Here is a 17,293-nt window from a genome sequence, read left to right on the forward strand (position 1 = left end):
CAAAGTTGGATGGAGAGCCCAGTGGTTGGAACCAAAAGCACGGTGGACAACTTCCAGGTGTAGGACCGAGCTCCATCAAGAAACTGGCAACATAATCCACAGCTGGATATCAGAATCCCTGTGTGCCAGTGGTATGTGCTTCACTTTCCCGACTTTTTGAACAGAAGCATCTACAGCGATGATCCTGTGCTTATTCCACTATTGTACAATATGTTGGATGCAGCGGGCAGATAGGCAACTTGTCTTGATTCACGGGTCTTCAGGTGGAGAGGAACTGTACTGTGAAGCTCTACTCCAGGAACAGCACCCAAGGAGCCTCATCCACTCCTGTGCCTGATTTACACGTCAAGATCATGAACCTTGAGCCCAAGCCTGACGCTACAAGTGATACAATGTTTAAAGGGTTTAGGGTGGAGGAGTGAGTCTATTTTGCCTGTAGGGGAAAATGCAGGTAATGTATGTCCAGTGGGTAAATTGTGATGGTTTTAAAATATGTCCACAAATTCTATGATATTCTTCTCAGCAAAAGGTAGGGGCTAATTCCCCTTCCCTTGAATCGTGGCTGGCCTCACTGACTTAATTTTAACCAATAGAATATGGCAGAAGTGATCCTGTGTGATTTCTCCAATGAGGTCACCAACGGGGACACAGCTTTTGCCTTCTTCTTCTTTCTGGAGATGTTTATCTTTGGAACCCAGCCAGCACTGCGTGAAGAGGCCAAGGAGCTCCAGGGAAAGGTCATGTGGAGGTGCTCTGGTCGTAGCCCGTGCTGAGCCCCAGCATCAACCTGCAGACCTGTAGGTAAGTGAGATTTCAGATGATGCCAGCCACCAGCCTCAAGTCACCCCTTCTCTCAGCAAGTTTTAAGTATACAATACCACATCAACTGGAGTTGTAGGACTTTCTCCTTAGATCAGCTGAAAGCCGAGTTCTTGTCACACCGCCATGAGCGATTAGGCTCACAGACAATCTGGAGAATGAGAAAAATGGAATTTATTAGGCAAAAAGGGAAAAAAAAGGTAGAGGGGTGGGAGACAGGAACTCTCAGCAGAGTGAGAGTCCTGCTAGCTGGTTTTCCAGCATCGCAGATGGAATTCCAGGTTCCACCCTGGAGTAGGAGAGGCCAGGCTCCTCCCCACTGCAAACGGAGTGAACTTTAGGAGGCTCCACCCCAGTGTGCACCCTTGGGCTTTCTCAGAGCCACCATGTTGCATATCAGTACTTGTCTTATTTTAGAAAAATCAGTCATGAAAGCCCCGTAGCAAGAAGAAAAATGGTAATATATTGTAGGCTATCATTCTGTGAAATGGCTGTATATGCAAAGTTGCTCCCAAATGCTGAAGAACCAAAGAAGGTGGCCGAGAAATCCAGTGTCGGGAAAGGGTGTTTCATCAGGGAACTTACAGACAGAAGGGTGGTCTTGGGCAGCAGCAAGACGGGTAGATCTCTGCACTGTTACTCCCCAGACCCAAGGCTGATGGGGAAGGGGTATACCTGCTCCAGCAAGACAATGAAAGGCAACTCTCCAGAACAGACAAGAAGGCTGTGTGTCATATCCTATAATTTGTGTCATATCCTTGGTTTGTGAATCTCTGCTTAACATCAAGGTTGACATGTTCTTACACTAAGGACAGCAAATAAAGTAGGACTCAGGAGACATTCACGGGCCTGGGGCTAATCAGACATCAGGCTGACAGGTTAGCATCCGAGAGGGAGCCACGTTTGTCTCCACAGTTATAACGCCAGAATCAAATGATTACGCCTGTAAATAAGTACAGAAGAGAAACAGAGGGATTAGATGGGGGGGAGGAATGATTTTTTCTTCCATTACCCAAATTTTCTGTAATATTTTTACTTCAGTAATCCAAGGAAACGCATATATTTTAAAATTTTTATCGTACATTCCCAGTCTAAATCGAGTTACCTCTTTTCACGGACCTCCCTTCCTGTTAAGTCAGGTAAAGTGACTTGGAAGAGGAGCAGGGATAAAGCGGCATCCTATTTCTTGGAGCTTGGGGATCAACAGAGGGTTCACTCTAGAACCCAGATTGCCTACCTTCCCAGCTGATGCCCAATTCCCCCCAATACTAGTTAGTTCTCACCTATATAAACTGAGTATTAGATCCAGTGCCACATTAAATGTGCATTATTTGTGTAAGCAGAAGTCACAGCTGTCTGAGCTTAGAGGCGATATCATCCAGTAGTTGGAGAAGTTGGTCAAAATACATGGGTTGGATACCTACCTCCACTGAGTATTGGCTGAGGACTTGGCAGATGTAATTAAGGACCTCAAGATGAGATCATTCTGGATCAGGTGGGCCCTAAATCCAACAAGTGTCCTTTTAAGAGAGGAAGACATGACAGAGAGCAGGAGGTCATGTGAAGACAGAAGCAGAGATTCACAAGCCAAGGAATGCCCGGGGCCACCGGAAGCTGGAAGAAGCAATGAACACATTCTCCCTTAGAGCCCCAGAGGGAGCCCAGCCCCACCCACCCCTTGATTTGAGTTCTGGCCTCTAGAACTCTGAGAGAATAAATTTTGTTGGATCAAGTCACCCAGTTTGAGGTTGTTTGCAACAATTCTGGGAAACTAATATGATGGATGGGTCTCACAATCCTAACTGGATGAAAAAAATCCAAGTTAGAGAAAACAAGGACACCATCTCAACAGCGTTTCAGAAACATGAAACCCATAGGTTGTACTGTTTAGGAATACATGTGTATTGACAAAAGCGTAACAAAACAAATGGGAATGATGAACACCAAATTTAGAGAAGTGGAAACTGTAAAGAATCCAAAGAAATGCATATATTTTAAAGTTTTTATTGTGCATTCCCAGTCCCAACCCAGTTACATCTTTTCACTGACCTCCCTTCCTGTTAAATCAGGTAAAGTGGCTTGGAAAAGGAGCAGGGATGAAGTGGCATCCTATTTCTTGGAGCTTGGGGATCAACAGAGGGTTCACTCTAGAACCCAGATTGCCTACATTGTACTACCTATACGTTGTACTGTTTAGGAATACATGGATCGCCGGGTGCAGTGGCTCACGCCTGTAATCCCAGCACTTTGGGAGGCTGAGGTGGGTGGATCACGAGGTCAAGAGATCGAGACCATTCTGGTCAACATGGTGAAACCCCGTCTCTACTAAAAATACAAAAAATTAGCTGGGCATGGTGGCATGTGCCTGTAATCCCAGCTACTCAGGAGGCTGGGGCAGGAGAATTGCCTGAACCCAGGAGGCGGAGGTTGCTGTGAGCCGAGATCGCGCCATTGCACTCCAGCCTGGGTAACATGAGTGAAACTCCATCTCAAAAAAAAAAAAAAAAAAAGGAATACATGAGTACTGACAAAAGCATAATGAAACCAAAGTGATGAACACCAAATTTAGAGAAGTGGAAACTGTAAAGGGAAGGAAGGGACTGCAGTGTGGGGAGTGGGAGGTCACAAAGCAAAGGCTTCACCTGTGTGGATAGTAATGCATTTCCCAAGCTGGGTGGTAGAGTGAAGGAGGATGGGTATCATAGGTTTACACCTTAGTGTATGTCTTAACTATTTCATTATAATACAATTTAAAAGGGAAGAAATGAAAAAGGACAAAAAGGAAGGTTGACAGCACCTTGAAGGTGGGGGAGCTTCTTTCTTGGATAAACATATGACCTTTCAAGGTCAGAACAGGATGATTTGGTGCATATCTAGCTCCTGATACTAAGCAGGTGAAACTCACTTTGTTAATATTTAGTGTTCTGCTGCTGCTCATAAATAATTCCAACAGTAACCTTTCATTGGAAAAACACCTGTACAGTGCCAACTCTGATTACTCCCTGTGGATACTGCTTAGCTAAAAATTAATATATCATACTTTCTAGAATGACAGAATGTGGGCTGGAATAAGAGAAAACAGTAATTTATAAGATGGAGTTTCTTTTTTCTTTATTCTCAAGTCAACAAAATTATCGAGTCCACATTTGCAGAGTCTTTTATTGGCCTTAATCTTAGGTTGTCTATCAAAAACAATACTGCTGTGGATTAATAAACATCACAAACCCATAATAAACTGCACGGGCCCCTAGTCCTCCTAGGTAATACACGAGCTAAGCTGAAGACCATAAACGTGGGCTGTCGCGCGCTTGCTACCTCGGCGTGGCTGAGGATGCCTGCTGGCTGCACTACCTGTAATATCCACGAGGTGGCAGCAACACCATGGCTGCCAGCCCGGGACCTCCACGGGCGACTGAGGCTGCACAGTTGACGTCCTCATCACCAACTGGGCGGTCCTGGTTTCAAAACCAGATCTGGGTGTTTTCTTTGAGAGCTAGGATTTAGACAAACACTGTGATTATTTTCAATGAAAAATTATTCATGCCAATCATACAACCATAATTCGATCTCTGGTATAAGCAACCTTCTCTTTCCTTTTTAAAAATTTTTTTGAATATTAGATGGTGAAATCCTGCATTACTTTAAAAACATGCCCAGGCCAAACGACGGAGACTCTAAAAAGATCAGCGGTTGCCAGGGGTTGGGGAGGAGGGAGATGAATTGGTGGAGCTTGAAGGATTTTTAAGGCAGTGAAAATACTCTGTATTATAGCATAATGAGTTCTATGTTGTTATACATTTGTCCAAACACATAGAATGTACACCACAAAGAGTGAACACCTATAATCCCAGCACTTGGGACTAAGGTAAACTGTGGACTTTGGGTAATGAGGTAACAAATGTACCCTCTGGGGGATGTTGATAATGAGGGAGGCAGTGCACACGCAGGGCAGGGGTGGGGATATGGGAAATCTCTGTACCTTCTACTCAATTTTGCTGTAAACATAAAACTGCCTTAAAAAGATAAAATCTTTTAAAAATGCCTTTTCCAAAAGTGTGCTAGGTATGTCAACATTTTTAAAATAATGACAATTATGTAGCAAAAGTATGCTGAAAATCTATGTCTACAATATTCAAAGAGAAACAGTCTTCCAAATAATTAGCATTTTATAAATGATAGAACCATTTACAGCAGGAAAATCACAACTGGATCCCGCCATCTCTTCTTGTTGGGCATTATTGCTAAAATTCAGAATCAGCTGAGAAATGGCACATCAAGGTTGTGTCTTACTGCGCCAGATTTGGAAGCTCTGAACCTTGACAGCCTGACTTCCAAAGGATGATTATATGGTGGCCTACAGAAATTTTCTCAGCAGATGCTGCCTAATTTTCTGTCTCATTTTGTGGAATCTAGGATGTCTCTTCTGTATAACGAACTTAATAATACCACTCCTACTGACCTATGGGTTACTGTGAGACTCAAATGGAATCTAGATTCTCAATAAATATTTGTTCAATAAATGATGAGAAGACTTTAAAAATTGTACTTTTATAGACTACCAAAAACACATAATCCCCCTAGGATTTTGTAACTGTGATATAATGAGAAATATGTATTTGTTCTATCTCCAGTTACTGGCACAGAGCTTCTAAAACCCTTGGAATTTTCCAAGTGAAAGGGTGAGAGGAGTGTCTTTTGTTCTTCGTGATAAGCATTTCAGCCACACCTGAGTCCACCCTAATGGTAGCCCTCAGGTCCACCACACCTGAGTCCACCTTAGAGGATGGGGCTGGTTGCCAGAGGAACCCACCATGTGATTAGAGGGTTGGAACTTTCAGTCCCACTCCCAGACCTCTGGGGAGGGAAGAGAAGGGGATGGTATTGAGTTCAGTCACAAATGGCCAATGATTTAATCAATCATGACTATGTAGCAAAGTCTCCATAACCATTCTGGATGATGGGGTTCAGAGAGCTTCCGGGTTGAATATATCCATGTGCTAGGAGGGTGGTGCACCCCAGACTCTATAGGAATAGAAGTTTCTGCATTCAGGATCCTTCATGACCTCCCCCAGGTACCTCTTCATCTGGCTGTTCATTTGTTCTTCACTATATCCTTTGTAATACACTGGCAATAGTAGAGTGTTTCCCTAAATTTTGTGTGCTGGTGAGGTATTGGGAAGTGGTTGACTCCTGGGTTGGTAAGAAGACTTTACCGACAACTGTATAGGTTTGAAAAAAGAAAGAAAGTTAAAAAGAATGAACACTGCAGAAGAGTGCAGCGGGGCATCTCAGCAAGAGGACTGAGCACACCCCACAGTGGATTTTTTTTCTTAGGAGTATTTATGGACTTTAAGGTGGGAGCTGAAGGGTAATTTGGGCCATATTAGCCTTGTAGATCATGATAAATGATGATGACATTTGTAGACATTTTGGTGCCTTCATGTCAGCAAGTGTTGCACAGTGAGTTTCGGCATGGCATTCTGGAGATGCATAGAAATTCTAGTTACTTATAAATTTTAAGTTGAAAAAAGGACTGGAATCAGAAGCTGACTTTAGATACTAAGAAGTTTAATTACTTCGAAATTCCCCCAGATGTGGAGTTTTGCCTGTTTGATGGTCACCAGGTGGTCTTTGCTCCCTTCTAAGTTCCTCAGATAAGGAGTTTTTGTCTTCCGGGCTTGTTCAATGATCACCAGCTGAGTTTCACTCTCCTCACTGTGAGCTGCTAGGCGAATTATCAAACCTAAGCGGGACACGGAAGCCTGATTTGCAGCCAAGTCAGACAGAAGCGTGAGTCACCCGGGGACCCACGACTTGCAATTGGCATCTGAAGTTGTAAGTGGGCAGTTTTGTGGGACTGGGTACTTAACCTGTGGGGTTTGTGTGAACTCCTGGCAGTTAGTGTCAGAACTGAATTAAATCATAAGATACAAAGTTGGTGTCAGAGAGTTGGAAAATTTGTTAGCTTGGAAAAAAAATGCATTTGGTGTCAGAAGTCTCATCAGAAATATTTTTTTCCTTTAGTAATTACAAATACTGTAGGAAGATTTTCAAAAATGAACGAACTGTGAATATCCTTCCAACCATTTTGGAACGCAGTTCTCAACTCTGGGAAGGCTTTTTTTTTTTTTTTTAGACATAAGGTTTCTTTTTTTTTTTTTTTTTGTTTCATTCTGTTGCTCTGGAGTGCAATGGCATGATCTCAGCTCACTGCAACCTCCATCTCTTGAGTTCAAGCAATTCTCGTGCCTCAGCCTCTTAAGTAGTTGGAATTACAGGCACCCACCACCACACCAGCTAATTTTTGTATTTTTAGTAGAGACAGAATTTCACCATGTTGGCCAGGATGGTCTCAATCTCCTGACCTTGTGATGCACCTGCCTCAGCCTCCCAAAGTGCTGGGATTACAGGCATGAGCCACCACACTCAGCCATAGGAAGGTTTTTTTTTTTTTTTTTTTTTTTTTTTTTTGAGATGGAGTCTAGCTCTATTGCCAAGCTGGAGGGCAGTGGCACGATCTCGGTTTACTGCAACCTCCACCTCCTAGGTTCAAGTGGTTCTCCTGCCTCGGCCTCCCAAGTAGCTGGGATTACAGAAGCTGCCACAATGCCTAGCTAATTTTTATATTTTTAGTAGTGACAGGGTTTCACCATACTGGCCAGGATGGTCTCGATTTCTTGACCTCATGATCTGCCCACCTCGGTCTCCCAGAGTGCTGGGATTACAGGTGTGAGCCACTGTGCCTGGCCAGTTTTTAAATGTCCCAGTTTTCAGTTTTTTTTTTTTTTTTTTTTTTTTTTGCCAGCCAGCAGGGGAGAAGCACCCATTGTTTTGTTGGTGTTTGGTTGGTGGTTGAAGCTCCCCTAGCGATGGTAACATGCAGCCAGGATTGACAGGGAAGTTACCATCATTGAATATTGGTTGTCATTTGGTCAGTTAGTAGAAATGCGTTACTAGTTGGAAAAAAAAAACTGTGTGGCTAGAAATACAGGCTGTGTCTTGATCACTTTTCTTTTTTATGACTGACTTCATACAAAACAAATACACGCTTAATGCAGGCAGAAATGTGAAAAGCACAATCAAAGCAAATGTTACCGGAAAGGGGTCCCAATCCAGACCTCAAGAGAGGGTTGCTGGACCTCGTGCAAGAAAGAATTTGGGGTGAGTCCATAGAGTAAAGTGAAAGCAAGTTTATTAAGAAAGAAACAAAAGGGCTGGGCAGAGTTGCTCACACCTGTAATCCCAGCACATTGGGAGGCCGAGGCAGGCCCCAATCTCTAAACATAAAGAAAAAGAAACAAAGAAAAAAATGGCTACCCCACAGGCAGAGCAGTGGCGTGGGCTGCTCAGCTGAGTATACTTACATTAATAGTTATTTCTTGATTGTATGCTAAACAAGGGGTGGATTTTATTCATGAGTTTTCCAGGAAAGTGATGGACAATTCACTGAAGTGAGGGTTCCTCCCACTTTTAGACAATATGGGGTAACTTCCTGACATTGCCATGCATTTGTAAACTGTCTCGGCGCTGGTGGGAGTGTCTCTCAGCATGCTAATGCATCATAATTAGCATATAATGAGCAGTGAGGATGACCAGAGGTCACTTTCAATCACCCTCTTGGTTTTAGGGGGGTTTGGCCACCTTCTTTGCCACAACCTGTTTATCAGCAGGGTCTTTGTGACCTGAATCTTGTGGTGACCTTCTGTCTCATCCTGTGACTAAGAATGCCTTAACCTCCTAGGAATGCAGCCCAGTAGGTCTCAGGTTTATTTTACTCAGCCCCTATTCAAGATGGAGTCACTCTGGTTCAAACATCTCTGACAAAAGCACTCCAAATCTGTAACAGCTGTTAACACATAGGTATGTGTCCTTGCAGGGATTTTTTTCTTGTGCATAAGTATGTATTTCTAAAATAAAAATGGAATCCTGCATGTCTTATAGCCAGTTTTGTTCACTCAGGAACACAATGTGGATGGACATTTCCCCATGCCAATATTTTTTTTCTATGACACCGTTTTTAAATTAATTAATTAATTTAGAGACAACTCCGTTGCCCGAGCTAGAGTGCATTGGGGCTATCTCAGCTCATTGCAACTTTCACCTCCCGGGCTCAAGCAATTCTCTTGCCTCAGTCTGGGATTACAGGATTACAGCTGGAATTACAGGAGTCCACCATCGTGCCTGGCTAATTTTTGTATTTTCAATAGAGACAGGGTTTCACCATGTTGGCCAGGCTGGTCTCAAACTCCTGACAAGTGATCTGCCTGCCTTGGCCTCCCAAAGTGCTGGAACTACAGGAGTGAGCCACCATGCATGCTGACCTTATCACACAGTTTTTAATAGATATTTTGCAGCTATTGGATGCATAGTTTCTTTACTCTCTTATTTAATATTAAGCTGTTTTCGATTAGTCTATGATTAAAACATTATTAATTCCTTCTGTGCACTTTTTTTTTGCATACAGTTCTGATAATTATTTTTTCTTTATTCTTTTCTTTTCTTTTTTTTTTTTGAGACAAGGTCTCCCTCTCATAGCCAAGGCTGGAATGCAGTGGCATAATCTTAGCTCACTGCAGCCTCACCTTTCCAAGCTCAGTTGATGCTCCCACCTCAGCCTCCCAGTTAGTCAGGACTACAGGCCTGTGAAACCATGCTGAGCTTTTTTTTTTTTTTTTTCCCTTTTAGTAGAGACAGGGTTTTGCCATGTTGCCCAGGCTATTCTGAACTCCTGGGCTCAAGTGATGCTCCTGCCTCGAGCACCAAAAGTGCTAGGATTACAGGCATGAGCCACCACACCCAGCCATTACTCCTTTTTAAATATTTACTCCTGACCAGTTTGGACAGGATTCTAGATGAGTCAGCGACAGGAAACTGAGCTTCTTGAAGGTGCTCATCAACGAACTACCTCCTCATTTCAGCAGTGCCTCCAGAAAAGCTGGCATTCCTAGCCAATACTATCGGGTAGGGTGGTTCAAAATTAGCCAGATATTCACTAAACAAGGATTCTCAAGTTTTGATGTGCATACAAATCACCAGGGAATCTGGCCAAAAATGCAGATTCAGCCCCAGCCTCTCTGGAGTGGGGCATGAGATTCTACACTGTTTAACCAGCTTGCAGGGCATGCTGGGACTCTGGTCAGTGGACCGCACCTGAGGAGCGCAGACCACGGCTCTATCACATGAGGCTGAGTACACCTGTGTTTCATCTTTGAGCTTCCCAACTGTATAAAAAAAATGACTTCCACAAATAAAGGGTCAGGGTCCAATGGAATATCTACTTTAATAGGTGTTTATCAAGCCAGTTCATTTGATCCTTGTTTTTGAAAGAAGAAAAGTTTTGCCCTTTTAGTCCTCTCTAATTTCCAGGTGACCACAGGCAGCTTTCCTTTTAACCGGGCATGGTGTGTGCTGTGGGCATGGTGGAGCTCCTGGAAGGGGGCATGCTGGGCATGGGTGTGGGGCCAGCCAATACCTGGGTGGCTCACGTCATTCTCCGAGATTGAGGGGCTGCTCTGCTGAGCTGGAGAGGCCAGGGGGGCCTCCTAGGGGAACCATGGCTTGGCGTGGTCCTGTGAGGTCCGGGTGCAGGCAGGTGGATCCGGGGGTGATGGGTCCTGGAGTCAAGGTTGGAGGCTATGCTCTCCCTGCCCAGTGTGCTCCAAGGGGCACAGCCAGGGATGTTGCCATGAACCAGGGGCTGTGTCTGCTCTGAAGCCACCAGGCCAGTGTGGGGGCACCAATGGGGATGACCAGGCAGAAGCTGAGATGCCAGGCAGGGGCTGTGAGTAGGCCACATCTCTGTCCTTCACAGGGCCCCAGCAAGGCCCCAAGGCCATGGGGCTGGCAGGGTGGAGCCATCCCCAAACCCAGTCTTGCAGACTTGGAGGCGCACATGCCCTGGAGCCTGCCTACTTCTCAGGGGCAGGTCCCTCAACTGCAGGGCAGTACCTGGCCCCCATGTGTGCCCACTGTCCTGGCTCCATTACTGGGAGTCCCCATCCCGGTCCCAGTGGCATCCTGGTGTGGGTGACAGGCAGCATAACAGGCCTGCTGACTGGTCCCTGACAGTCTTGTAACAAAATAGGGAAGGGGCAGGAGGCTGGTGAGTTTGTCCTGGAGCTGGGTCCAGCCTGCCTGGCAGCCCCTTGTCCAGGGTCCAGCACCTCCTCTCCTCCCTGTGGCCACCGTGGGTCCTCCCTCTTCCTGCCACCCTGATTGGAGCTCAGAGATGTTGGTTACACAGATGCCAGGGTGTGGCCAGCTCCTGCAGAGAGGCATCTGCTCATTGGCTGAGGCAGTGTCCCACCCTCCCCCTCGGGGCCTGGCCTCTCCCAGGGTCTGGTCCCTATAAAGGACTGGGGGGATCCGGCTCCTCCTGGGTTCTGGTCTCTGCGAGCTCTGATCTCTCCCAGGGTCTGGCCCTCCCTAGGTCTGGCCGAGGGCAGTACCATCCTCTTGGCTGGACTGACAGTCTCTCCCATGGCCCTCAGATCTGCACATCGGCATCACCAAGAGGCTGAAGACAATGGAGGTGCTGGAGGGGGAGAGCTGCAGCTTCAAGTGCGTCCTGTCTCATGAGAGCGCCAGCGACCTGGCCACATGGACAGTCAGGGGGAAGAAGGTGGGCAGCTCCAGCTGCTTCGAGGCCACACGGCAGGGCCGAAAATACATGCTGGTGGTCCAGAAGGCCACGCCGAGTGATGCTGGGGAGGTGGTCTTCTATGTGCGGGGCCTCACCTCCAAGGCCTCACTCATCATCAAAGGTGGGCGGGGCCTGCTGGATGGGGGCTTGTCACCCGGGCTGGGGGGTGGGGAGCCTGGGCCTGTCCCCAGGGGTCCAGGAGCTGGGCTCCCCGGCTGCAGAAGCTGCTGGGGATGCTTTTGGGGCCTGCCTCCCCCCACTGTGGCCCAGCTCCCCTTCTGGAAGCCTCAGGGCCTGAGGCACCTGCCGGGTGCTGGGGGAAGCTCTGAGGTGGCAGCGGGGCCACACTCTGAGCTCTGATGAAGGCCTGGATTCTGGTCCAATCTGTGGTCCAAGTGCCCTGAGCGCTCAGTAGCTCCCCAGAGCTGGGGCTCACAGGGCCAGTCTGGCAGCACCGGCCCGGCCCGAGGCCCCAGCCATGGGCTCCGCTGATGTCACCGCCAGCACCTGAGTTCATGCCCCTGATGCGCACGGTTGGTGCAGCTCAGCGGGCGGGGCTCACTCCTGGGACTCCTACCATGGCCACACTGAGTCGTCGGCCTGAAAGATGCCAATGGATAAAATTCTGTGGTGGTTGATCTTCCTGCCTCCCGGTCCCATGCTGGTGACAGTGGGGACACTGGCATTCCAGGACTCTGAGGCTCCTGAAGGTAGAGGTGCCAGAGTTTGAGGGTTGCAGGTTCTGTTGTCTTAGTCACCAGAGAGCAAGTGTTCCCAAACACTCATCCTTGCCCCAGTCCTGGTCTTGGCAGAGGTGGGAGGTTTTGGCTGGGTCTGTGCCTGGGGTTGTGGCTGGCACCATGGCCCTGGCTGGGCCTCAAGGGCAGCTATCCCTGCTCCCTTCAGAGAGGCCGGTGGCCATCACGAAGCCCCTGGAAGACCAGCGGGCAGCACCAGGGGAGGATATGTAGCTGCGCTGTGAGCTGTCATGGGCAGGCACCCGCGTGCACTGTCTGAAGGATGGGAAGGCCATCCAAAAGAGCCAGAAGTATGATGTGGTCTGTGAGGGCATGATGGCCACACTGGTTGTCCGTGGAGCCTTGCTCAAGGAGGTGGGAGAGTATGCATGTGAGGTGGAGGCTTCCAAGAGCACAGCCAGACTCCGAGTGGAAGGTAAATGCCGCAGGAGCCCCATGCACGGCCCTGGAGCAGCCTCGCTTCCCTGGCAGGGCAGGGGGCCACCCCTGGAGCCCAGGCTACTCTGTCCCAGCTGGAAGGGCTCACCCAGGTCCCAGAGCTTCGGCAGCCAGGCCTGGATGATAACAGGGCCAGTATGGGGTCTGCGCGGGTCTCACACCCCACGTATTCTGCTTCCATCTCCCTGCCCAGAAAAAGCAAACAGCTTCACAGAGGAGCTGGCCGACCTGCAGGTGGAGGAGAAAGGCACAGCTGTGTTCACGTGGAAGATGGAGCACCCCACAGCCACCGTGACCTGGCACAATGGCCCCACGGAGCTTCGGGCCTCAGGGAAGCACCAGCTCAGCCAGGAGGGCCTGACCATGTGGCTCACCATCCGCACCCTGGAGAAGGCAGACAGCGACACCTACACCTGCGACATCAGCCATGCCCAGACCCAGGCCCAGCTCCTGGTGCAAGGTGAGGCGGCCGAGTGTGCATGGCCCAGGCTTTGAATGGCACTGGAGACTTGGCAGTGGACAGGCCCAGCTTCAGTTTCCTATCACGAGGGTAGTGGGGTGCTCCCTGGCTGGCCACCGAGGCTCCAGCATGGCTGTGAATGAGCTGCCAGCTCTCACTTCCATGTGTGTTTATTCAGTCACTGTGTGTTTCTCCCTGGGTGGCCGCTGAGGCTCCAGCATGGCTGTGAATGAGCTGCCAGCCCTCACTTCCACGTGTGTTTATTCGGTCACCGTGTGTTTCTCTCATGCACGCAGGTGCCTGGCCCATGTGTGAGCTCTGCATGTATCTGCACATACAGCCTGTCACCCTTGTCCCAGAGGGACAGCCTGACTCGGCCGTGCCAGGCAGCCTCAGGTGCCCGCAGGGAAGAACTGAAGTTCATTAGTGTTGTCATTGAGAGTTACACTGGCATCTTAGTCTTTCTCTTGTTGCTTATAACAGAATACCTGAACTGGGTCATTTATAAAGGAAAGTAATTTACTTCTTACATATCTGGAGACTGGGAAGTCCAAGGTCAAGGGCCACATCTGGTGAGGGTCCTCTTGCTTCAGGGACTCTCTGCAGAGTCCCCAGGAGGTGGCACATGGCATCCCATGGGGAGGGGGCTGAGGGTGCCAGCTCGGGCCTCTCTCTATCTTCTTGTAAAGCCACCACTCCCGTGACAGTGCTTTAACCCGTTAAGCCATTGATCCATGGATGGATTAATCCATTCCTGAGGGCAGAGCCCGCTCACCCAATCCCTTCTTAAAAGCCCCACTCTTTATGTTGCCACATTGGGATTAAGTTTCAACATGAGTGTCCAGGGGGACACTGAGATCCTAGCAGGTGGCTTTTTGATCTTACTGTTTGCCTCTGTGGTTGAGTGGCAGGCAGAGTGAGAACTGTCCTTCTCTCCATGCTGTAGATAAGAAAACTGAAGTTTTAGTGGGTCCATGGCCAGGGCAAGGTCGTGGGGCACATTGGCATCAGGGCAGGCGAGGCCCAGCCCCCGCACCACAGCCTCCACTTGGCTCTGGAGTCCTGGGCTGGTGTCCAGACCTGAGTTTGCAGGAGGTCCCTACTGAGGTCTGAGCACAGAGCATTCACAGGGTCCTGTATGTGAAAGGCCCCAGCCTTGATCATCAGAAGTAACACAAACCAGGAATCGTCACTGACTTTTCCTGTGCAGTGGATTTGGTGACCCTGGTGAAAGCATTCTGTTACCACAGTAGAGCACCATGATCTCAACTTGGTACCCATAGTTAATGTTTTAAAAAGTTATCAAAAGTGGCTGGGTGCAGTGGCTCATGTCTGTAATCTCAGCACTTTGGGAGGCCGAGGTGGGGAGATCATGAGGTTAGGAGTTTGAGACCATCTGGCCAACATAGTGAACCCCGTCTCTACTAAAAATACAAAAAATTAGCTGAGTGTGTTGGTATGCCCCTCTAATCCCAGCTACTCGGGAGGCTGAGGCAGGAGAATTGTGTGAACCCAGGAGGCGGCGGTTGCAGTGAGCAGAGATTGCACCACTGCACTCCAGCCTGAGCAACAGAGTGAGACTCCATCTTAAAAAAAAAAAAAAAAAAAGGGTTTAACATATGAGGATGCGGGCTGGCCTGGTCAGGGAGGCCAAGCCGCTTCCATGTGTGCCATCCACTGATGAGAGCTTTTGTCCATGCGCGTCACCCGGGCAGGGTCGTCTTCTGTGGAGTCATGCCTGGGGGGCACGGTGTACACAGAAGGAATCTGAATGCAGGGCCCGTCTCAATATTCATAAACGGTTGTCTCTTACCATTCCTAATTCAACAGGCAAAAAGCCTCATTTCTAGGAATTCACATTTTCCATCTTCCAATCATTTGATTTAAATTTCAACACAACTGCAGCTTTATTTTTTTGTGTGACAGTCTTCCTCTGTCACCCAGGCTGGAGTGCAATGGCGAGCCTTCTGCTCACTGCAACCTCAGCCTCCTGGGTTCAAGTGATTCTCCTGTCTCAGCCTCCTGAGTAGCTAGGATTGTAGGCACATGCCATCATGCCTGGCTAAGTTTTTTGTATTTTTAGTAGAGACGGGGTTTCACCATGTTGGCCAGGATGGTCTCAAACTCCTGACCTCATGATCCGCCTGCCTCAGCCTCCAAAGTGCTGGGGTTATAGGCGTGAGCCACCGCACCTGGCATATTTTTTTCACACTCCTGTTTCATCTGTTACTAGAAGAGTTAATTTCATGGCACAATTGTAATGACACACACAGCGGGCATTAGCAGGTTTGGGAGCCAGCTGCTTCTGGGAGCACAGCTCGGAAAGAGGGCAGGACTGCACTGGCGTGGTTCTCAGCAGGCTGTGGACTCGCCCAGAAAGCCTTGCAGAAGGACTCCCGAGATGCAGAGAGGTAGGCTCGGGGCTCCGAGTGGCCCTCAAACAACTATCTTTGGACCGTTCAGCTCTGACCCACTTACTATTTTTGGAGTTCCATCCCTGCAAACTTGTTAAAACACAGCCACCTTGCTCTGTCATGGGGAGCATCTGCCCTGGGGAGCCCCATTGGCCGAGCCTGCCCTGGACAGTGTGGGGCCCCTGAGCAGTCTGTGCCTTTGCAGGCCAGTGGGTGCATGTCATCGAGGACCGGGAGGACGTGGATGTGCAAGAGGGATCCTCGGCCACCTTCCATAGCCAGATCTCCCCTGCCAACTACGAGCCTGTGCACTGGTTCCTGGACAAGACACCCCTGCATACGAATGAACTCAATGAGATCGAGGCCCAGCCCAGGGGCTACCATGTGCTGATGCTGTGGCAGCCGGCACTTAAGGACTCCAGCTCCATCTACTTTGAGGCGGGTGACCAGCAGGCCTCAGCTGCCCTCAGGGTCACTGGTGGGTTGCATGCCCACATTGCCCATGTCACTCAGGGCTGCAGCCAGGTAGAGAGGCGGACATAGCTCAGCCAGTGCCTGTTGTCCCTGGGCTCACAGAGAAGGCCCCATTGACTTTCTGTGGGGCGGGGGAGTTTGGAAGGCTGAATTGGGCTCCTTCAGAATGAATTCATCTGCGTGGTTTGCAGAACTGTGCTTGGTGTGGCTCGGGCCAGGCTGCATTCCCCCGCAGGGCAGGAGCCCCCTCACTGTGGTGAGGAGATGATGGGGTGATTGTGCGGAGCCTGCCCTGCTCTCTGCACAGCCTGTTGCATGGCCCCAGTGTGAGGGTGACTGGTGGGTGCCAAGTCAGGGTGTTGTCTGGTCTGCAGCGAGAGCCAGGGTTTCCCCATCGGCCCCTGCAGCGGCAGTGTGACAGCATCCCACATGCTCCTGCTTCTCTCTCTGCCCCCTAGAGAAGCCAAGCATCTTCTCCCAGGAGCTCACAGATGCCACGGTCACAGAGGGTGAGGACTTGACCCTGTCATGTGAGACCAGCACCCGTGACATCCCCGTGCACTGGATGAAGGACGGGAAGACCCTGCGGCCGTCCACCCAGTGCCAGCTGAGCCACGAGGGCCACCAGGCCCAGCTGCTCATCACCGGGGCAACCCTGCAGGACAGTGGATGCATGCAGGGTGCATGGTGAGCCCCAGCTGCCCGAAGCCCAGCCACGGGCCAGGCACCTGCAGCTCTCTTGTCAGACAGCACCAGCTTCAGGGCAGGGTGTGTGCACCCACAAGGAGCCCAAGGCGGGAGGACCCAGACTCCCGTGCATCCCATGTGGGGTGCCCCCGGTCCCCATGTGCTTTCTGGCATTTCCTGGCACCTGGTCCACCCTGCTTGGCTCCTGCCCTAGCCTCTGCCACCTGCAGGAGCCGCCCTGCAGAACCTCTGCATTCCTGAAGGGCCATCCCTCTGCACATCTGTGTGCCCACCTCCCTTTTTATTTTTGAGTCGGAGTTTCGCTCTTGTTGCCCAGGCTGGAGTGCAATGGCATGATCTCGGTTCACTGCTACCTCTGCCTCCCAGGTTTAAGTGATTCTCCTGCCTCAGCCTCCTGAGTAGCTGGGATTACAGGCATGTGCCACCAGGCTCGGCTAATATTTTTTGTATTTTTAGTAGAGACAGGGTTTCTCCATGTTGGGCAGGCTGGTGTCAAACTCCTGTCCTCAGGTGATCCGCCCACCTCAGCCTTCCAAAGTGCTAGGATTACAAGCATGAACCATCGCACCCAGCCCTAATC

At 49.5% G+C, this 17,293-nt stretch overlaps 1 protein-coding gene across 1 annotated transcript in view; it reads left to right on the forward strand.

Annotated features, from left to right (window-relative positions):
- Nucleotides 1-10,711: 10,711 nt before the first annotated feature.
- The window catches only part of LOC135273120 (obscurin-like), a 50,876-nt gene continuing 44,294 nt past the window's right edge, over nucleotides 10,712-17,293 (forward strand). The window contains 6 exon segments of the mRNA XM_064372042.1: nucleotides 10,712-10,841; nucleotides 11,310-11,582; nucleotides 12,368-12,634; nucleotides 12,851-13,117; nucleotides 15,737-16,009; nucleotides 16,464-16,692. Coding sequence (XP_064228112.1) covers nucleotides 10,712-10,841; nucleotides 11,310-11,582; nucleotides 12,368-12,634; nucleotides 12,851-13,117; nucleotides 15,737-16,009; nucleotides 16,464-16,692 — 1,439 coding nt within the window.

This window comes from Aotus nancymaae, unplaced genomic scaffold, assembly GCF_030222135.1.
Source record: "Aotus nancymaae isolate 86718 unplaced genomic scaffold, 86718_ANA_hifiasm-v0.15.2.pri h1tg000267l, whole genome shotgun sequence".
NCBI classification, from domain to species: domain Eukaryota; kingdom Metazoa; phylum Chordata; class Mammalia; order Primates; family Aotidae; genus Aotus; species Aotus nancymaae.